This window comes from Asparagus officinalis, chromosome 7 (assembly GCF_001876935.1).
Source record: "Asparagus officinalis chromosome 7, Aspof.V1, whole genome shotgun sequence".
Classification (NCBI taxonomy): domain Eukaryota; kingdom Viridiplantae; phylum Streptophyta; class Magnoliopsida; order Asparagales; family Asparagaceae; genus Asparagus; species Asparagus officinalis.
In genome coordinates this window covers 147,132,577-147,153,966 of record NC_033800.1, presented here as the reverse complement: position 1 = coordinate 147,153,966, position 21,390 = coordinate 147,132,577, and the positions used below count along the sequence as shown (strand labels likewise).

Below are 21,390 nucleotides of genomic sequence, written 5' to 3'. Positions count from 1 at the left end.
TTCATTCTTAAAAATAAGAAAATAGATGAGATGAGATGAGTTGTCATTATATTATTGGATGATGTGACCCACACTTAAGAAAATTATTTTTCTAGTTTTTTGGGAGGAAATAGGTAGAAATAAAATGTTAATGAGATGAGATGAGTTGTCACCATCTTATTGGATGATGTGAGTGATTTGAAATGTTGAGATTAGATGAGTTGAGTGATATTGTGGATGAAAATAATATTTTAAAATAATGTTAGGGGCACACCCCCTAACACACCACCAACCACACCCCCCTCTCCCATCGCTACAGTAAACCGGGCCCCATATGGAATTTAAAAATTTTTAAAATCCCATGTGAGACCCGGTTTACTGTAACGATGGGAGAGGGGGGTGTGGTTGGTGGTGTGGTAGGGAGTGTGCCCCTAACACCACTCTAGATGTGGTGGATGAGTTATTGGATGAAAATAATATTTTATTAGATGTGGTGGATGTGGTGGATGAGTTGTTGGATAAAAATAATATTTTATTAGATGTGGTTGATGAGTTGTTGGATAAAAATAATATTTTATTAGATGTTGTGGGTGAGTTTTAGAGATGGAAATGAATGAAATTGTACTTTTTGAGTTTTTGTGGTTTTCATTTCTATTTCTTGGTTTTTTAGAAAATAACCAAACATGCCCTTAAAGATTGAATCCGAAGATACAAAGAAACATAATTGGGTCTAAGCATTAATCATGATATGTGTTTGGGCCTAAAAGCAAAAACACCAAAGAAAACTCTACACATAACCCTTTAGGCGGTTTTGATGATGGCAATTCGACCCCCGCTCTCTGTCGATCAGCCATGGATCTGTTGAAGCAAGAACTCCAGCGAAAGCGCCAATCTCTTCAATCCGATTTCGGCGGCAAAAAGCTCCTCAAACGCTCCGAAATCGAGAAGAAAGAGATCCAAAAGATCCGAGAAGAGGAGCACCGGTCTCTCCAATCCAAAAAGCCCCCAAATCCCCAAACCCTAGCCCAATCCCCAAACCCTAATTCCCGATCCCAACCCTCAAGTCCAAGAAGAAGACCCCCGAAACCCTAACCGAGGAGCAGAAGATCGACGACCTCGACCTCCCGAGGACCGAAGTCGTCCGTCGGTTGCGGATCTTAAAGCTCCCCATAACCCTTTTCGGCGAGGATGACGCTGCCCGTCTCGATCGATTGAAGACGACACTGAAATCAGGGGTCCTTGAGATCGACAGTGATATGACCGAAGGGCAAACGAATGATTTCTTGAGGGATATTTGTGAGCTGCAGAAGAGGCAGAAGCGGGGGTCGATGAATGAGAGGAAGAAGGAGAAGAGAGGAGATGGGGATGGAGACGGGGACGATGAGAAGGATGGGGATGGAGACGGGGGAAGTGAAGGAGAGGGAGGGGATAAAGACGGGAAGAGGATGAGGGCGAATTTCGAGGATTTGTGTGATGAGGATAAGATACTGGTGTTCTTTAAGAGGTTGTTGAACGAGTGGAACCAGGAGTTGGAGGAGACGCAGGAAGCGGAGACGAGGACGGCAGCGGGGAAGTCGATGGTTGCGAAGTTTAAGCAGTGCGAGAGGTACTTGCATCCTCTGTTCAAGTTTTGCCGGAAGAAGGTATGGGGATAATTTGTTAGCTTTTTTATTTTGATTGTTTGATTAGTGTTTTTGGGTGAAAGTTGATTTCTTTTTAGGCTGTTACGTTATCATGCTTGAACAATTTGGGTTGACGTTAGTTATCTGTTGAATTTTTATGGCTAAACTCTTTAATGGTCTAGTAAATGGCTCTTAAATTTACATAAATGTCATTTCACTCGGGAAGAAGGCTATTTAGCATAATGGGATTGTATTTGGGATCTTCAAAATAAGTCCTTGCTCACCTCAGAGTTGCATAGTTACGAACTTGCAATTAGAAAATAATACCCCAAGAATAACATAAATGATTATGGAGAGTCCACTAGTTGTGTATTATGCAAATTGCAGCGAACTCAGCAGATTTAAGAAAGAAGACAATATATTCATTTATTATGATTTGAATCTTTTAAGGATTGATATCTCGAGTCGAGTACACAATCGGTGAATCGGGTGTTACATCATTATTTTGTCCTACATAAAGTCAAATGAAAGTTTGGTTTATCTACTTTCTAAATTCTACGCGCTAACCTTCATTTTGAGGGGCTTGCAACTTTGACTTAAATTTTCATTTGTGTGCGATAACTCGACCTTCTAAAATAAAGACGGAGTAACTGCACTAGATCATATGGTCTTCATTACCAGGTGCCAACATATGACAATGAGACTATGCCAGGGTTACACTTCTGAATAGAATAAGAAGGAATAACCTTGAGATTTATTAAATTGTCACTACATCTTTATAGGTAATGAAATATTAGCTAAAAAACCAAAATATTTATGGATATTACAAGTTTACAACAATCTTTTTATATTCATTAGAATTTATTTTATTTTTGTTCCAGTGTAACACTATCAAGTCGAATTTTTGTACTTCAAACCTTAAGCCTTTTCTTGTATTTTAGGCGTTATTAATCAATATAAGTTTGTCTACTCCATTTTAGCCAATTTGGTGATGTTGGCCAATCTCTAATGGGATTGGACCAGCATGTTTGAATACAATGCCACCAGTACTTCAAACCTCGCCAAAGACTGTTGCATAAATTTTTTATTTTTTCTGTCCACCAGGGGTTTGCTACTTATTACACTGTTAGTTTTTTCACTCTATTTGTCATGTGCTAGATGCTATGCGCAGTAGAAGAGCTGCGTTAATTTTAGTTAAAGTACATTTTGACTTGAAGATCTTCATCTTGTCCTCCATGTTTTATAGTGTTTGGACAACTGGAACATGAACAATTTTCCATCCCCATTTGGAATGCTATGCCCAGTATAAAAACTGCATTGGTTTTGATTTAAGCACATGTTAACTTGAAGATCTCCATGTTTATGTCCATTTTATGTAGCGTATCGTCAAACTAGAATATAGATAGTTTTTGTTCATCTTTCTACTGTTAGTTCGATAAATTGGCTTGCCACCAACTTCAGAACTGTTTATATATCTCTATACGTCAAGCATTAAATATCATCATTATAGGTCACCCGTACATGAGCCACATGTTCCTTTATAGTGATTTTCCCTGTGATCTATAGGTTCTTCAGGATGACATCCGACGAGCCCTAATGGTGGTGGTTCGTTGCTGCATGAAACGAGATTATCTAGCCGCGATGGACCAGTACATCAAACTCGCCATTGGAAACGCACCCTGGCCTATAGGAGTCACTATGGTTGGTATCCATGAGCGTTCTGCACGTGAAAAAATCTACACGAACAGTGTGGCGCACATCATGAATGACGAGACAACTCGCAAGTACTTGCAATCTGTGAAGAGACTCATGACCTTTTGTCAGAGAAGGTACCCCGCACTTCCATCGAAGTCTGTTGAGTTCAACAGTTTGGCGAATGGAAGTGACTTAAGGTCACTTCTATGGGAGGAAAAAGTTAGTGACAGAAGTTCGGAGGATAGGCTTCGGTTGATGCCAGCACCAAAAGAGTAGCTTGAGTGCAGCATGTAATATTTGTTGTTGCTGTGTAAGAAGACTGATCTGTTTGAGGCTGACATTTTGATATTGTATTCCGAGTTTGCTCTATGGCATATTGTTGTTTGTTAGAGCTTTTAGTAGCGGGAGCACTGTTCTGATACAAGCTAATACGTGTATAAGTTTGGATCATAGTTTAATTGTTCCCCTAAGAACTCAAAAGACAAAGAATGGAATGGACTCGTGGATCTACAATTAGTTGAATGGTTTATGGAAAATTGCATTGTAAATTGCAAATTAGTTGTAACTGAGTTATGGTTGTGTGCTTCTTTTTAAATTGAACGATCGCTTACCTTTCACATAAATTACCTGCAATAAATTTAGCCCTAGTTTGTGATTTTCTTGTGTTGTTTATCTTATTCAAAGATTTCTCTTTATCTATATTCGCCTATTATCAATGTTTTGCAATGTAGTCGTTTATTTCTATGTTCCTAGAATGTTTAGTTACTGATGCGTCATTGAGAGCTTATAAGATGATATGAGGATACACGTTCTTCTTCTGCGCACCCTTAAACTATCAGTTTAATCTTCACTTGTCTTCTTGCCTCTGATTTAAGACTGGATTTTTTTTGTCTAGCCTCGGCCTTTTCTGGTTTATAAGAAAGATGAGCGTCTCCGTAGGGACGACGAAAATACTGGCGTGGATTGATATAACAAAAGGATGAAGAGACAACCCCGGTGACTGTTGATGGCTGAACGATATTGATAAATTCTTGTATTTCACTGAAGCATGAATGTTCAGAGTATGAAACTGAATAGAAATACTGCTTCTCTGACATGCTATTTCCCAGAGAACCAGGTTTCATCCATGGAAGTCCATAGAGAATAATCCTAATGGTGGGATGAAGTGTATTATCTAGGGTGTCGAAGGTGACATTGTATCGATCGAGGAACAGCTCTAACTCTTGTAAGGCATGTCTTTGTCGTGCAAAACAATAAAAATAGTACAGCCTCTAAGGGATAACCTCCAACCCCCCCCCCCCAACATCACCCCCACATACACAGATGCCATACAGAAGAAAGAAAATAATCAATACGCCGAGCCTACAGCTCAAGCTACCATGCAGAAGTACACACAGAGATTGTAAAAAAAAAATTAAGTATTAAGACAGAGGGCATTTTATAGCATTAACTTGAAGCATAAAAATCAATTGAGTAAAACAGGTGACATACGTACCTTTATATCTTGAGCGTCTGCACTCTGAAGCAATAGGTATTCTTCTCCAAGTGTATCAATGCCGATAATAATTTCATGATCAGGATGTCGAGCAATGATATCAATCACCCGCGAATCCCATACTTTCAGTATTATGTTATATTCTTAATTAAGTCAAATTATAAAGAAAAGAGAAGGTATAAGTAAAACACAAGAAATAAAGGTTATAATAGTTCAGGATATCTTTTCTTTGGAGAAAAGGTCATAATCCCTCCCTCTTTCTAATTTAAACAACATTAAAACTCAAATGTTCGTCTTGACCTCCTTGAACTCGGTGACCATGGACCTAAAACTTAACAAACTCCTCTATTATCAACTAAAATTATTGAAAGTAATTTCACCACCAAGCTCCGTGTCCCTACATTGGCATTTCACAAGTTCAAATAAAGTTTTGGGGACTGATGATACTAGTTTCCCATCTATTTTGCTTTTACTGATTTGTGTACAATTCATGATTGACGGAACATCTGAGTTAAGCTATGTTTCTCAATGTTAAATATATTGAAAGAGATAAGAGAACATTTGAGTTACTTAGTATCTATATAAGATTTAATTTCATCATTTCCAATATCAATAAGTGTCAACGATTGAAGTTAAGCTATGTTTCTCAATGTTAAATACACTAAACAGGAGCGTTGATGCAACATTTAAATTAAAATAGTGTTCTAACATTAGGATTCAATTAACATGATTATGCAAATGCTTTTGTTATACTATCAATTATTCTCAACAAAAAGGTACTGTAGCTTGTGATTGCACTTGGGACAAGATTGATGCTCCAACTACATCAAGAAAAACAAAAAATAAAATGAACACGACAAAATAAATGGCCTAAACAAGCGCCTCAAGCTTAGGTGCGAGTACTCAGTCGGCTTGGTCGGTTCTGAGTAATTTTGACAAAACAAACCGAACCATTCTATATTTAAAATTGAATCGAACCGATCGAAGTTAGTTCGATTGGTTCGATTTATTCGGTTTTGGATTGGACTCATCTAAGCTTTGGTCTAAGGGGTTGTTTGTTTGCCTAAAAAAAGAGGGAAATCAAAGAAAAGGAAACCTATTTCTAAGAAAAATAGGTTTTGGGATTGTTTGGTTGACTAAAAAAAGAAGGAAATCAAAGAAATAGAGATGAGATGAGATGAGTTGTCACCTTATTATAGGATGATGTGAGTGATTTTTTAAGAAAACTTGTTTTGATGTTGTTTGGTTGGCGGAAAAAATAAGGAAATGAATTATAAGAAACATATTTCTTGTAATAGGTTGTTTTCTTTTGTTTGGTTATTTCTTAAAAATAAGAAAATAGATGAGATGAGATGAGTTGTCATTATATTATTGGATGATGTGACTCACACTTAAGGAAATTGTTTTCCTAGCTTTTTGGGAGGAAAACAAAGAAATAAAATGTTAATGAGATGAGATGAGTTGTCACAATCTTATTGGATGATGTGAGTGATTTTTAAATATGAGATGAGATGAGTTGAGTGATGTTGTGGATGAAAATAATATTTTATTAGATGTGGTGGATGTGATGGATGAGTTGTTGGATGAAAATAATATTTTGTTAGATGTGGTGGATGAGTTGTTTGATAAAAATAATATTTTATTAGATGTTGTGGGTGAGTTTTAGGGATGGAAATGTGTGAAATTGTACTCTTTGAGATTTCCTAGTTTTCATTTCTATTTTTTGGTTTTTTGGGAAATAACCAAACAGGCCCTAAAAGAAAGACGCCTCGTGTTATAAAATTGGCACAAGAAAAATGCGCGTGTTAAAAGATTGATAAATGAACGATATGCAAATTAATCGGAACAATAACGGTCGAATCAACTGACATGATACATATTTTGAAATTATTGAACTGAGCTGTCAAAATTTGATTGGTTGAGTCGATTTAATCGGTTTGCACCCAATAATGCTGACGCGGTCACAAACAAGACCAGGCGAAGCCCCAAGTAAGGTGACCCGACCTGATCCAATCACTGTCAGACGCTCGGCGAATCCAATCTTTTCGTTGTAATGAAGCCTTGTAAAAAGCCCAAAATACCCCCCACATTAATTCTAAAAAAATCAATAAAATATCAATGTAAGTTGTAACCCCTCCCCCCTCCCCTTCCTTTATTAGCGAAGCACCGCGTCTGCGTGAATAAAAACCACGGTCGAACGAAAACAACGTTTTTTCGGAGCGTTTTCGTCCGCGATAGAAAAAAAAAAAAGTTGCAAGCTTTATAGCTTCTTCTCCTTGATCTCAGAAAACCCTGGACAAATTTCGTCGAAGTTTTGAGCTCTCGACCTCAGATCTGAATGTTCCCGTGTGAAGGGAGAATCTAGGGTTTTGTGTTTTTGGCAGAAAAATTTGCGGATATGGGGACCGATGATGCGGCGATTTCCGGTGAGTTTGTATTTTTCACGGTTTTTGATGATGGTTTATCTTTTGGATGATGGAACTTGTTTTGGAAAATGTGAGGTAGTGATGGCTAGTTTTGTGTAGATTCGATTTAGTTGGGAAAGATACAAGCTAGATTTATTTTTTTTCGAAATTATTGCTATTAAATGTCTCGAAAAGAATCTTTTTTTTTTCTTTTTGGTTTGAAATCTATGAGTTTCTCTTGATCTGAGACAGGTCAGTATTTGAGCTGATGATCTAGGATTGAAAACGACATGATTTACTAACTGTTATTCTCGACATGGCAAATGTCCTCGAAAAAAATTGACAAAAGAAGGAGAATCTCCCAAATCCCTTGTAATAAACCCACAGTTGATTTCCCATTTATAGTCAACGGGGACCTAGCGGACCACCACATTTCTGCTGTGCTAGCAAGCACACATGCTGGTTGACTTTGCGTTAGTCAAAGTCCCCGTCGAACACTGCAATCCTGGTGTCACACCTTCGACTTTATGCTGGACTAGTCTCGAGCGAACATTGCAATGATGAAGTCAGAAATCACCTCTAAAAGCTAATTGTTAGGGGGAGGGAACCCGAATCCCTCCTAAACCCACAATTGACTCCCCATTTAGTCAATGTTGGCTCGATGGACCCTAACAAATATCTTGAATTTGGTAATATTGATCCTTGCTGCCTGGGAGAGAGTATTTTGTAAATACTTTGCAAGGAAAAAACTAGGGAGATGAATACACATCTGCGGTTGTGTTATAAGCGCTCACATGATTTTGTGTCTGCTACCAATTTACAACTATCAAATTAAGTTTGAGTTTGTGGGATTTATATATTCTTGACATTTTGATATTTATTTGTGCTTTCTTTTGCAGAACTTCGTGAGAAGCATCAAATTGATCTGGACAATTTGACACTGACCACACAACCTCTTAAAACATTTAAGTTTTTCATATTTGCTAGTGCATTGTATATGAAACGTTCACTCCTATATATTTTGACAAAAGGTGTTTGGTTTACGATCTTATCTATCCTGTTTGTGTGTTTTGGACTTCTTCTCGTAGCTACTGATGGCCCTCATGAAAAGGTAATTGTCTCCTTCTTTAGCTATTACTATTTCCATATTTTAGTGGTAGCGCCATATTCATCGATCAAATCTATTTCAGCGTTGAAGGATTGTTTTGTAAGACTCATGTTTAATTTAATAGATTAGTTTGATGGAAATCTAGCATTAATTTGAAATGACTAATAAACTATGTAATGTTTGCATATGTTATTTAGTTTTCTTCATGTCTAGAATAATTTGAAATGACTAATAAACTATGTAATGTTTGCATATGTTATTTAGTTTTCTTCATGTCTAGAATAATTTGAAATGACTAATAAACTATGTAATGTTTGCATATGTTATTTAGTTTTCTTCATGTCTAGAATAATAATTCAAGTTATCGACTGCTACTCATGACCGTGCTTTTTGGAGTGAAGTTGTTTAAACAACATTTGATTATTTGTTTGTTCACCCGTATACGTGTGACCAGCATGTGCAGGAGTTTCTTTCTTACTCCAAGTTTGCATTGTGGTGGGTTGTGCTTGGTGTGGCATCGTCAATTGGACTCGGTATGCATAATTTTCATTTGTTACCTTTTGAATGTGTCTTAATCAATCATCATTTCATACTACTTTTTTCCTGCAGGATCTGGTTTGCACACATTTGTTTTGTATCTCGGTCCCCATATTGCATTCTTTACAATCAAAGCTGTCCAATGTGGCCGTATCGATTTGAAAACCGCTCCATATGATACTATACAGCTGAAAAGAGGACCTTCATGGCTTGACAAAGATTGCGCAGAATTTGGACCTCCATTATTTACATCAACCCCTGAATCGCTTGTAAAGGTTCCACTAAGCAAGCTGCTTCCTCAGGTTCAGCTGGAGGCCATTCTTTGGGGCATTGGAACTGCACTTGGCGAGCTTCCACCTTATTTTATATCAAGGGCAGGTAATTTCTCTTGCATATAATCTTCTGTAAATTCTTTTGCCTCCTTTATCTGTGGAGAGCACTGCAAAATAATTGTTCTAGCTCCTTGATCTGTAAATTTAAATTTCATTATGTATAAAATTTTAGAGAATGTATGTAACATTTGTGTTATTTCATTTGACATAATGGTATCTCACATAACTTAAGTTCCTATATTATGGTTAGTCTTTAAGACCTGGCTATATTTAAGTTGCAGATAAATAAACTTTTTGGACAAACTGAGCTATTGATCTTGGAATTTTTCCATCTTAACTTAGAAATGTCTTGCAGCACGTATATCAGGAAGTAAATTTGAAGCCATGGAAGAATTGGATGCTACTTCTTCAAAAGAGGATGGTTTTATGGCTGCATCTGTAAAGCAAATAAAACGCTGGCTTCTTACTCATTCGCAGCATCTGAATTTTTTCACAATCTTCCTACTTGCTTCGGTTAGTCTAGTTCTTCCATGTTTATGTAAAGATGCATTTAGAGACATTTGTTTATGTTATAAGTCCTGCTGGAAAATCATTTGAACTAACAACAGTATTGTCAAATGGGTGGTTTTGGTTGGGTCTTGGTTGAGTCATAAATGGGTGGGCACATTTATGACCACTTGACCATTTATGACTCATTTAGCATTTGGTAAATGGATCACTTCTCATCCACCCATTTACTAAATGGGTGGTTCATGGGTGACCCAATAACCCATTTAGTTATGATGTTTTTATATATATGTAAGTTTCAGGGATCTACTTGTAAACTTTCAGGGGGTTTTCTGTAATTTTTAGGGGTTTTCTGTAAACTTGTAGGGGGTTTTGTGAACTTTTAGGTGGCTATCTGCAAACTTTCAGGGGGTTTTCTGCAAGCTTTTAGGGGGTTTTCTGTAAACTTGCAGGGGGTTTTTGGTAAACTTTCAGGTGGATTTCTGCAAACTTTCAGGGGTATTACTTAGTGTCTGTACCTAAGAAAAGAAAAGACAACAAATTTGAAAAACTAAAATAAAAAAAATACTGAATGAAACCCATTACACATCACTAAAATCAACGATTTCAGATTGAGAAAACAAAAAAAATTAATCAAAGAATCAGTACATGAATACCCATTGTAAGAAACTTCTCACCTTAACTACGCAATCAAAATCAGCACCAGATGCTTGCCAATTTTCACCAAATTTAATGGAAATTTTGATAATTGGGGGAAATTAGCAGAAATTATAGAAATTTCATCAAAATAAAGAGAATCAACTACTAGAGCCAATAATTCGACTCTAGTGCTAATATCAAACCACAGTAACCCTCAATTGAACAAAACTTCCGAACAAAAACACAGGAAATCAAAGGGAAACATGGGTGAAACCTTATAAACTCCAAAATTAACCAAAAAAACTCCTAAAATTCACAACTTTCACAGCCATAATCAGAGATCCATCACAAGCATGACACAAATCCTTGTAAAGCTCATCCTCAGCATCTGAAATCGAAACAAAATACAACATTCAGCCACAATTTCCAATGAAATCGAGTCCCATCACCGCCTCTTCAGGTGACAGCGGAGGATCCTAACCTTTTCCGGCAGCGCTGCGGTCGCTGGAGATGAAGGAGAGGTTGTTGCTTCCATTTCCCTTCACTGAGACTCAGAAGACGCCATTAGATCTTTAGAGAGGAGAGCAACTTGCAATCAGGAACAAAGCTGGGTAAGTTTGGGTGGGTTATGGGTGGGTCAAGACCCGCCCATCTAATACCCGTTTAATCTCTATAGAAATAGTTACCCACCCTATTAGACCCATTTAGCTAAATGGGTTGGTTTAGATGAGTTTCATATTGGATGGATCTGGGTGGGTTATTGGGTTTGGACCAGAATTGTCATCCCTAACTAACATATATCTAACCATAAGTGATTAGAGAAACTTAAATCTGTTGTATTCCTGTGTATAGAAGTTTACTGGCCATGTATATTACCAGGCAAGTTACTAGTTCACGTAGGCTAGAATCAATCAAATATTGAGATGCATGTATTTGTATTTATCTAAAATTTCTGAATCTGTACCCAAATATAATATTCCTTTTTGATCTGAATCTGAAGTCAGATTTTCTTACAATGTTTTTGGATACTGAAATATATCACTTGAGTTATTATAGTTTATGAATACAACAATATTTGGTAAATGAGGTACTTCCATTAGTAGAGAGGTGGAGACAGCGAATGCTGTAGGCCTCATCTTTCTCTTGTATGGAAGAAGTGAAGGCTTTTCATCTTTATGTTCATCTGGCTTCACAACCTTTTTCCATTGCATATAGAGAGGAATGATTTTTTTTTCTTTTTTGCAATAAAGAGGATGTGCATAACTCACACACGAATTTACTACTCAGTTTTCTTATTGTGAATATGATGTGTTAAGAAATTGCACGTTGGTAATAGATGATTATGACATTGTCATCTTGGCTGAGTTACTTAAAACTTTCAACACTCTTTGGAAAAGGTCACATTATGATTATTTCTGGTATTTTGTTCGTATTGGAATTTTATACATCTTGACATTCACGAAAAGGGGTCTGACTATTCCAATTCCATGTTATTAGGTACCAAATCCGTTATTTGACCTTGCTGGTATCATGTGTGGGCAATTCGGAATCCCATTTTGGAAGTTCTTTCTAGCAACATTAATTGGAAAGGCAATAGTCAAGACTCACATACAGGTGATTTGGTTCTCCATTTTTTATCTTTGTATTGTGGACACTTAATATATAAGTCAAACGGTTTCTGTGTTATTTTGTTGCTTCATTGGGTGGATGGATGAGCGAAGTTAATATAGATAATTAAGCAAATGCCTTTAATTTTACTTGCTATTTCAAGGAGAAATAACTTCAATCGATGACAACCTTTGAGAAAGACAGAGATCTTAGATGTATCCTATATATGTATATACCACTAACGTGTCTCTATTTTTGCAGACTATTTTCATTATATCAGTCTGCAATAATCAACTTTTTCAATGGGTGGAGAATGAGTTTTTGTGGGCGCTTGAACATATTCCTGGGTTCTCTGCTATACTACCAAGCATTATTGCCAAATTGCATATGCTCAAGCAGAAGTTTTTGTCAGCTCCGGTTCCGGGTACTGCACAATTGGATGCAAAGGTAGGGTACCATGTATATCTGTTATGAAATTGATATTCACTATGATCCCAGTATTTGACAGAACTTCAACTTTGCCCAATCCGGTTACTTTTTTGAGCACACATACACTGGATTCTATTAATGGTTATGTAGATGCACTATTACACTCCTTGTAGTATGAGAGCATAAATACTTTATAGACCCTGAACTATTTTATTATCGCTTGCACTCTGTGAACTCCATACTACATTATTTGGCCATTAGATTGAGATATCTTGTGGTAATTACGTCGTGATAAGTTACCTTTTGTCTTCAAGTTAATTTGAATTTGTGAGACTAACACCCATCTAGTGTGTGATTCTGCAAACGCAAGTGCAAATCTTCATATCTGCTGCGTAAACTGATTTTGCTTTTATCACCTCTTTTGCTTTTATCACCTCCTTTTTCTTCGTAGAAGTGTTTTGCAACCAGAATGATAATTTATTTTTACTCGCTTTCATCCACAGGCAAAACGGTGGAACCTGTCCTTCACTTTGATATGGAATACTGTGATATGGCTGATGATCCTCAACTTCTTTGTGAAGATAGTTACAGCTACAGCGCAAAGATATTTGAAAAAGCAGCAAGAGCTGGAGGTAAAGCAGCTAGAGAAGATACAATCAAAATCAAACTAGGATGTATTGAAGCCCAATATCTTCAAATCTCCCCAGATTCTTTTGTGTATAGATGACTAGGATTAAAGTTATTGAATCAGAGGAAGCAGGGTTATTTTTCTCCTGCCATGTGGGGAGTGCATACTTTCATTGGAGCCATTGTATTTTCATTTAATATTTACAACTACTGATCACTGTCCTTAGGATTATGGCAACAGAGGTTGTATGATAGTGCTTAATTAGAGAACTTCAAATTTAAGTATCATGGGACTGAAGTGGTCTAGTGCTTGGTTAGCAAAGTTAAAGAAAGCAACGCAGAGAAAGGATTCACCCCATCTGGGGATTTGGGGATTTTTTTTTTTTTTTTAGTTTTGACCATAATGGAGCAGGGGAACAGGCGGAACAGGCGGCGATTAGGAGCTGGAGGTGACCAGGCGGCGGAACGGAACTCGAGGCGACGTTTAGTCTCCTTTCATGACGGTAAGATCACAATCTTTCTTCCATCCATCCTTTCCAAGCCTTTACTCCCACCTACCCCCTCACCCGTTCGTCACTTCGCCCCTTCGACGACCTTCCCTCATCGTCCCAAAACCTATTCCTCACCACTGTCCTTACCTCTTCACCCTCCTCAAAATCCTGCGCCATCTCCCAAACCCTCGTTTGTAGACATTCTCAAGGGCTCCAGCTCAGCACTAACCCCTATTGCACCTCCGCCTACCTCCAAAGGCCTTCCCCCTTCCCCAGATCTAGGTTGGACCACAGTCTCCTACAGGAAGAGATTCAAGAGGTCCAGATCTGTAGCCTCTTCATCCAAGCCCTCCCCTTCCCCTAAACCTCCAAGGTGCTTCCTTTGTGGCAACACTAGTCACATGGCTAAGAACTGCTCCCTGGGAGGCTTCAAATGCTTTGCATGCAACCTTGTAGGCCATACCTCTGCTTGTTGTCCCTATAGAAAGCAACCCCCTTTGCTTAGCATCCCCTCTTCTATTCTACCCTCTTCCCCCCATCTGTCATTTCTAGTTTGGAGGAGTTTGCGAGCTACGCTCATTTCCAGATCCAAGTCGGCAACCCTTCTTATGCCGAGCTGGTAGAGAACCTAGAGAAACATTTCAAGGTAGAGAAATGGTCATGCGTGATCAGGCAATCGGCGGCGGCTTCTTTTTTCATCCAGTTCCCTGATGCGGAGTCTCTTGATCACGCTTGCTCCAAACCCTTTTTTGATATGGGAAACTTTGGGGGTGTTTTTACCCCATGGTCAGAATCTTCTGGCCTTAAAACCCTCCCAAAGTTTTTCTATGTATGGGTAGAGCTTCTTCACCTTCCTATTCATTTATGGGATATGGAGTTTATTTCAAACATTCTTGTTGATATTGGAGATGTTATCGCCTTCTCTGATGATGTATTGCTCAAAAAAGAAGCAAGGGTCTGTAAAGCCATGCTGCATGTTAGGGATCCATCTGAAATCCCTCAGAAAGTCATCTTTCGATATGAATCCCCTAACGAAGTTCACATATTGGAAGGTGAGATCAAGCTGAAATTGGTCGGGGACCCTCTCCCCGCGGAGCTTGGTAAAGATCGAGATCTTTTTGAAGTTTTTGTCCGCAGAGAGGGAGCCCCTCCCACCGCCCCCAGGCCTCCTCCCCCAGTGGGGTCTTTGCAGTCTTCTCCTCCAGAACCCCCCAAGCAGTCAGATCCAAAAGGCAAAAGGCCCTTGCTGGAGTCTGGAGACTCGCATCCCTCTTCCCCCATAGCAGCAGTCCCAGTGGCCTCCCCAGAGTTGATAGCAGTTTCTTTCAAAGGGATCACCATAGATATCTCCAGAGATTCATGAGCCATCCTAAGAGCTGCCTTCCCAAACCTTGAAGAAGCCTCTTCCCTGCCATCAAATGCAGATCGAGCCATTCAGATCAGTCTATCAGACTCGTCGGAGCACGTCTCTACTTCAGACCCACCCCCGGGATTTGAGAAAGCCAAAAGCAAAGCCAAGAGGGCAAAAAAGAAAGCCACCAGTGGTCTTCACATGCCCATGCCTTTCAAAAAGAACCTATCCAAGTTGAAGAATGGTAAGAAATCAGGTATATCCAAACTTTCATCTTCTTCATCTGTCTCCACTCCTCCAATTCATTCTAGTGCGCTGGAGAGATTAGAGGAAATCTCTGTCAACTGTGGTATCCAAGAACCGATAGATCCCCAAGGGTTGATTGACATCCACAATAGGTTGTCTGAAGATGTCCTCCCCCTCTGAGTCTCCCCCTCCTCTCAAGTTGTATCTCTTTAGTTCCCATGCGCATCGGATCTTGGAATGTTAGAGGGTTAAACAACCCACCCAAACGTAGGTTGGTAAGGGAATGTCTCTCCTTGGCTAAAGTTAACCTTGTAGGTCTGCAAGAATCCAAATTGTCTTCCCCTAGGCCTTCTCTTCTAAAATCCCTGGGGGGCAGCAATATCTCTTCTTGGATTTCTCTCGATGCCAATGACACAAGGGGAGGGGTCCTTTTGGGGTGGGATGACGACCTTTTCTCCTGCTCTTCCTCATCTGTAGATATCTTCTCAGTATCGGCTACTCTCACTCACAGACCATCCAATTGGAGCTTTGTAGCCACCTGCTTTTACGCTCCATGTGACTCTTCAGAGAGAGAGGTATGCTGGTGGGAAATAGAAAAAATAAGAGGCTCCCATTCTCTTCCATGGGTGGTCTTTGGTGATTTCAACATGACTCTTAGCTCTGAAGAAAGAAGTGGCCGTTTGAGTTCCTTTCGAGACATCAAAGTCTTCAAAAATCTCATTGATTCTGTCCAGCTCTTAGACCTCCCCCTCAGCGGGAGACTGTTCACCTGGTCCAACCATAGATCCCCTCCTTCTCTAGCCAGGTTGGATAGGTTCTTAGTTTCTCTGGATTTCGATTCCAAATTCCCCCAAATGGTTCAGTTTGCTTATCCACCCTCATGCTCTGACCACTGTCCCATTGTTTTGGACACAGTTTCCCCTTTTATCCCCTCTCCTCTTTTCAGATTTGAAAAAATGTGGCTTTCGCTCCCATCCTTCTCATCCTTTATAGAATCCAGTTGGAAATCCTTTCACCTGCATCAGGATCATAAAATTCCCCTTCTTTTCAAACTCAAACTCATTAAAAGAAGAATCATATGGTGGAGGAAAAACTGTCTTCGATCTCTATCCCAGTCCATCTCCAATCTCTCATCCCAAATTCACTCACTCAACATTTCTGAGGAATCTAGAAGCCTATCCCCTCAAGAGCTCGATACTGAGAAGATATCTACTCTACCCAAATGACAACCTTGATCTCTCTTCTTTAGATCTTCCCTTTACCCCCCAAGAAATCTCTGAGGCTGTCTTTGGTCTTCATCCTGATAAATCCCCGGGGCCAGATGGATTCCCCATCCTCTTTTTCCAGAAATTTTGGCATATCGTTCAAGCGGATGTTACTGATTTCATCCAAGGTCTGTTCTCCCAACCTCATCTGCTTTCCAATATCAACTTCTCCCACATTTGCCTTATCCCCAAGAAAGAGGGTGCCCTCTCACCTAAGGATTTTCGGCCAATCAGTCTCATAAACAGTTCATGTAAGATCTTTTCTAAGATTCTGGCAAATAGACTTAGAAAAGTTCTTCATCTTCTTATTGACAAGTCACAATCAGCTTTTCAACCTGGTAAATCATCCTTAGACTCATTTCTTCTAGGTCATGAGATGATTAACTTCTGTTCTTCGGGGGAAAAGGAGATATGTGCTCTCAAGGTTGATTTCTACAAGGCTTTTGATTGTGTAAATTGGTCCTTCCTCCAGTCTCTTCTTAAAGCCAGAGGTTTTGGTCCCAGGTGGTGCCTTTGGATCCACAACATTCTATCCTCTTCTAAATCAGCTGTTCTAGTTAATGGCTCCCCTACCAATTTTTTTCGATGTTTCAGGGGACTCAAACAAGGTGATCCTCTACCCCCTTTGCTTTTCCTGCTGGTGGCAAATGTTCTTAGCAAAATACTCAATCGTAGTGCTCAATCGGGGGACTTATCGGACCTAAATCTGAAAGGGCAGCTCAACAACATCAGGTCTATCCAGTTTGCGGATGACACCATTATATTCACTAGGGCTACCCCCTCTGACATGGCTACTTTGAAAACCATCCTCTACATCTTCGCAAACATTTCTAGCCTGTGTGTAAACCCCACCAAATCAAACCTCTTTTACCTCGGTAAAACTCCTCTTAAAGGCAAAATGCTAGCTGAGACCCTCAATTGCTCTGTAGGCACTCTCCCATTCTCATACCTGGGTCTCCCTCTCAAAAGAGGATCTCTCTCCAAAAGAGAGTGGCAACCTCTTTTAGAATCCTTCAACAAGAAGCTCTCGCTATGGAAAAACAAATCTCTCTCAATTGGGGGAAGGTTAACTCTCCTAAACTCAGTTCTATCTTCTCTTCCTCTTTACTATATGTCTTTTTTTAAGCTGCCGCAGTGGCTTATTAAGGCTATAGATAGAATCAGAAGAATTTTTCTATGGAACGGTAGCCACACTCACTCAAGTATTAAATGCCTTGTTAGCTGGAGGAAAGTATGCAAGTCTAAAGCCGAAGGAGGTCTGGGGGTTCTTGATATCGAAACTTTTAACAGAGCCCTTCTATCAAAATGGTTGTGGAAACTCTTTGATAGAAAGTCTCTCATTAGTGATGTGGTTTTCTCTATTTACTCCAAAGATGGCTCAAATCCCTTTGCTCATCCCTCAAAGTGCTCGGCATCAAGGTTCATTCAAGACTTATCATCTATAAGCTCCACCTTTTTCAGTTTGGTTAAATGGAATACTGGGGATGGTAAATCTGGTAGCTTTTGGCATGACAAATGGTCTGCGTCAAACTCACTCAGCAGCCTTTTTCCAAAAGCTTACCAGTTAGCCCTATCTCAGTATTGTAGTATCAGATCACAGTGCAGGATGACCAACCAATCATGGAACTGGCACCCCCTTACCAGAAGAGGTATATCGCATTCAGAATGGTCTGATCTAATACTTCTCCATACTCATTTAACTTCCTCAAATATCACAATTTCTCCTGGTCCAGATGAGCTGTGGTGGACTCTGGTTCCATCGGGGATTTACTCAGTTAAATCTTTCTACTCCCTTGTCAACTCAGGGGGTATTAAATCCAAGTATTATAGCATGATTTGGAGATCTCCTATCCCAAATAAGGTCAAAGTTCTTTTCTGGCTCATCACTAACAAGAAGTTAAATACGAAGGAGATCTCCTATCCCAAATAAGGTCAAAGTTCTTTTCTGGCTCATCACTAACAAGAAGTTAAATACGAAGGCAAACTTGGTTATTAAAGGCTGGACAAGTTCTTTTCTGGCTCATCACTAACAAGAAGTTAAATACGAAGGCAAACTTGGTTATTAAAGGCTGGACAGGTGATCCTAGATGTTCCTTCTGTCAGTCTGATGTTGAAACTCACGAACACCTGTTTATCAAATGCCCATTTGCTCAAGCTATATGCTCACTCATTTTCCCCTCTATCCCTACCAACAGTTGGCCGCAATCGGTTGAGGAGTTGATATTTTTTCATAAATCTACCATTCTTAGTAAGGATGCAAAAATCATTTGGAAGATTCTGTTGCCTTGTACTTGCTGGTGGATATGGTTTAGTAGAAATGTACTCATTTTTAAGGATGAACAACCTGATCTTCTACTAACTGCCTCTAATATAGGTAGATATACTACTTTTTGGGCAGGTGCTGCGGATGAGAGGTTGGAAAGGAGACTTCGCAGGGCGGCTTTAAGTGTTGGACTCCAGGAGCTTGCTAATAAGAGCGCTGATGCCACTGGGGAATGCCTTCCTCATGCCCTCTAAACTCAGATGCCACTGGGAATTGTACCTTTTGTTGGTTATCTACTGATGTTTCTACCCCATAAACTAAGTTGTTATGTTTCTAAGTATGTTTTTTTCTGAACTTTAGTATGTAAGTATGTATCTTTGTGCTATCTAGTTGAGGTTCCGTTACGGGTCCAGTTTGGTAGGTGACGACATAGGTCCGCTCCTTACCTGCTTCACCCTATGTGGTTTCTTCATCTAGTAATGTAGTATTTTATGTCTATTAATAAAATCTTTATATGAGCAGGGCTTCTAACCCTGCTTTTTCAGTTCAAAAAAAAAGTATCATGGGACTGAATGAATGTTGAATTGTTCCAAAAATAGTATTGGGCAAATAGTGATGTATTTACCTCTGGGACATCATTCTAGATAGTTGATATTTGGGCAGCCATGATCCCAGGATGCATGGTTGTGAACTTACCTAATAAATATGCAGAAGGTTTCCAGATTTGGAAGATGTATGCTGTTTGATTATGACTCGTCCGCACAATTTGCAAATTGTTGTAGTGGCACTCTAATTTTTCACATTTGTTTGATAGGGTATAGCGTATAACATCTTATTTGCTCAGTCACTAATTTGATGTATGCTAAATAGTTGACGTAAAGAGTTTGAGGTGGAAAAAAAAAAGAAAAAAAAAGAAAAGATAAAAGAAGTATGGGAATGACTATTATTTGACAATGTATAACAATTTCAGGACCAATCTATATCTATCTATTCTATACTACATATGAAAGAGGATTGGGGTGTTAAAAACTTTTGAATGCCCTTTTTATATATCTACATATATACAATGACATACATAATCTTCTTTTTAAATATAATTCTCCATCTCTTTAAATTCTTATATCATAATCTTCTTTTTCTTTTCTATGATCTCATCAAACTACATTGTGGATATTTAGGGAGATCAAACAACCTTAAATAATATTTTACATGTAAAATGCGGACAAGGAGGAAGAGGGGAATCATGACATCATCCTCTATTTCTAAGGAATAAATATGTTGCCCATGCAAGTTGTTTGCTGACATTTTTTTGGAAATATTTTATTGTTATATTTTTCATACTAATATGTGGACTAATATTTTTTTATGCTGCCATCATAGAGCACTAAGCAAGCTCATCTGTTTGAATAAAAAGTAGATCTACAAAATTTAGAAATTGCTTGAAATTAACACAATTGACAAAATGTAATTGAGGATATTAGGTATCTCTAATTAGTTTTAAATCGTTATTTTTTAGTAGATTCCAAATCTTTATTTTTTTTAGTTCACAAAACAGGTTCATTATATTAATATAAGAGGAGTGTCCACATGCAAAGGCACATGCATTATACTAGTTTATTTGAAGAGAAGATTATCTATTAAATGTGGGGATTTTCTATGAAATATCTACACTATAACTATGTTGTTATACGTGCAAAAGACAGAACTTCATATAATAAAGTGGGTGCACGGTTTATTGAGCTGATATTATGAATTGATAAGATACTATTCGAAATGAACATCCATCAAAATTATTTTCTCATTGAAAGTAAAAAGAGAAAAAAAAAAATAGTGGAATCAAGTATCTTTACCAACTATTTTTACATAAATTATCTTAATAATAAATAAATTAGATATGAATAATTGCATGAAATCAAGAAAAACATGGATAAAAACTTTTTAACATAGTATATTGTTCATACATTCACTAGCATCGCGGTACGATTAGGGCTGTTCATATGGGCTTCGGCCCAAATCCGACCCGCTGTCCAGCCCGGACCCGGCTCGTGCTCGGGTAAGGCCCGGAAAATCCGGGTTGAAGTTAGTGAGGCTCCATCTTCAAGGTGTGATGTATGGACAAGATGTGTCCACATCACTACCAAGGATCCTTGGTACCAAGTATACGGATTGGGATCCTATACGGATTGGGATCCTCTACTAATGGATCCTCTACTAATATCTACTAATAAAGAGATCTTAGCTTTTGATTTATCAATCAAGGGCTAAGATCTTATCCTTATCTTCCCCTTACTTTTGCTCATGAAGAGATCTTAGCCTTTGATTGATAAATTAAAGGCTAAGATTCCATTAGAAGATATTAGAAAGCTCCTCATTAGTAGAGGATCCCAATCCCAAGTATACTCATTTTTCTCATATATATATATATATATATATATATAATATCTTTTATATATAATTATAGTATGATATAGTCATTAATGTATACTTAAAAATTTTAAGTGTATATTGATATTAATGTATACTTATATATACTTACATATATATTTTTTATGTATACTATATATAACTATAGTATAATATGGTCATTAATGCATCTCTAATTATATATACTTACATATAATATATAGCTATATACTAATATGTAAGTATATACTAATACATACTTATATAAATATAATAAGATTAATCTAATTTTTATTCAATTTTTAGCTACAAAATTTTAAAAAAAAATCCGAGCTGGCCCTATTCGGCTAGGTGTCAAACCCGGGCACCCCAGATTCGGGTCCGGGCT

The 21,390-nt window shown here is 38.3% G+C and overlaps 2 protein-coding genes across 2 annotated transcripts; both read left to right on the top strand.

Moving 5' to 3' along the window:
• On the top strand, positions 783 to 3,846 carry LOC109849386 (pre-mRNA-splicing factor 18-like). Its single transcript, XM_020419208.1, is given in 3 exon segments — positions 783 to 1,024; positions 1,027 to 1,622; positions 3,168 to 3,846. Coding segments are annotated over 3 exon segments (1,194 nt in total). The 5' UTR covers positions 783 to 831; the 3' UTR covers positions 3,573 to 3,846.
• On the top strand, positions 6,949 to 13,268 carry LOC109848259 (vacuole membrane protein KMS1). Its single transcript, XM_020417682.1, has 8 exons — positions 6,949 to 7,217; positions 8,096 to 8,307; positions 8,759 to 8,837; positions 8,914 to 9,219; positions 9,529 to 9,686; positions 11,817 to 11,933; positions 12,189 to 12,374; positions 12,860 to 13,268. The coding sequence occupies exons 1-8, from the start codon at positions 7,190 to 7,192 to the stop codon at positions 13,025 to 13,027; spliced, it is 1,254 nt and encodes a 417-aa protein (XP_020273271.1). The 5' UTR covers positions 6,949 to 7,189; the 3' UTR covers positions 13,028 to 13,268.

Excerpts from the sequence above, each read along its gene's own strand:
- LOC109848259 (XM_020417682.1), top strand. The coding sequence starts at position 7,190 with ATGGGGACCGATGATGCGGCGATTTCCG. Across the intron at positions 9,220-9,528 it reads TTATTTTATATCAAGGGCAG|CACGTATATCAGGAAGTAAA; the intron begins GTAATTTCTCTT and ends AATGTCTTGCAG. Across the intron at positions 12,375-12,859 it reads CTGCACAATTGGATGCAAAG|GCAAAACGGTGGAACCTGTC; the intron begins GTAGGGTACCAT and ends TTTCATCCACAG.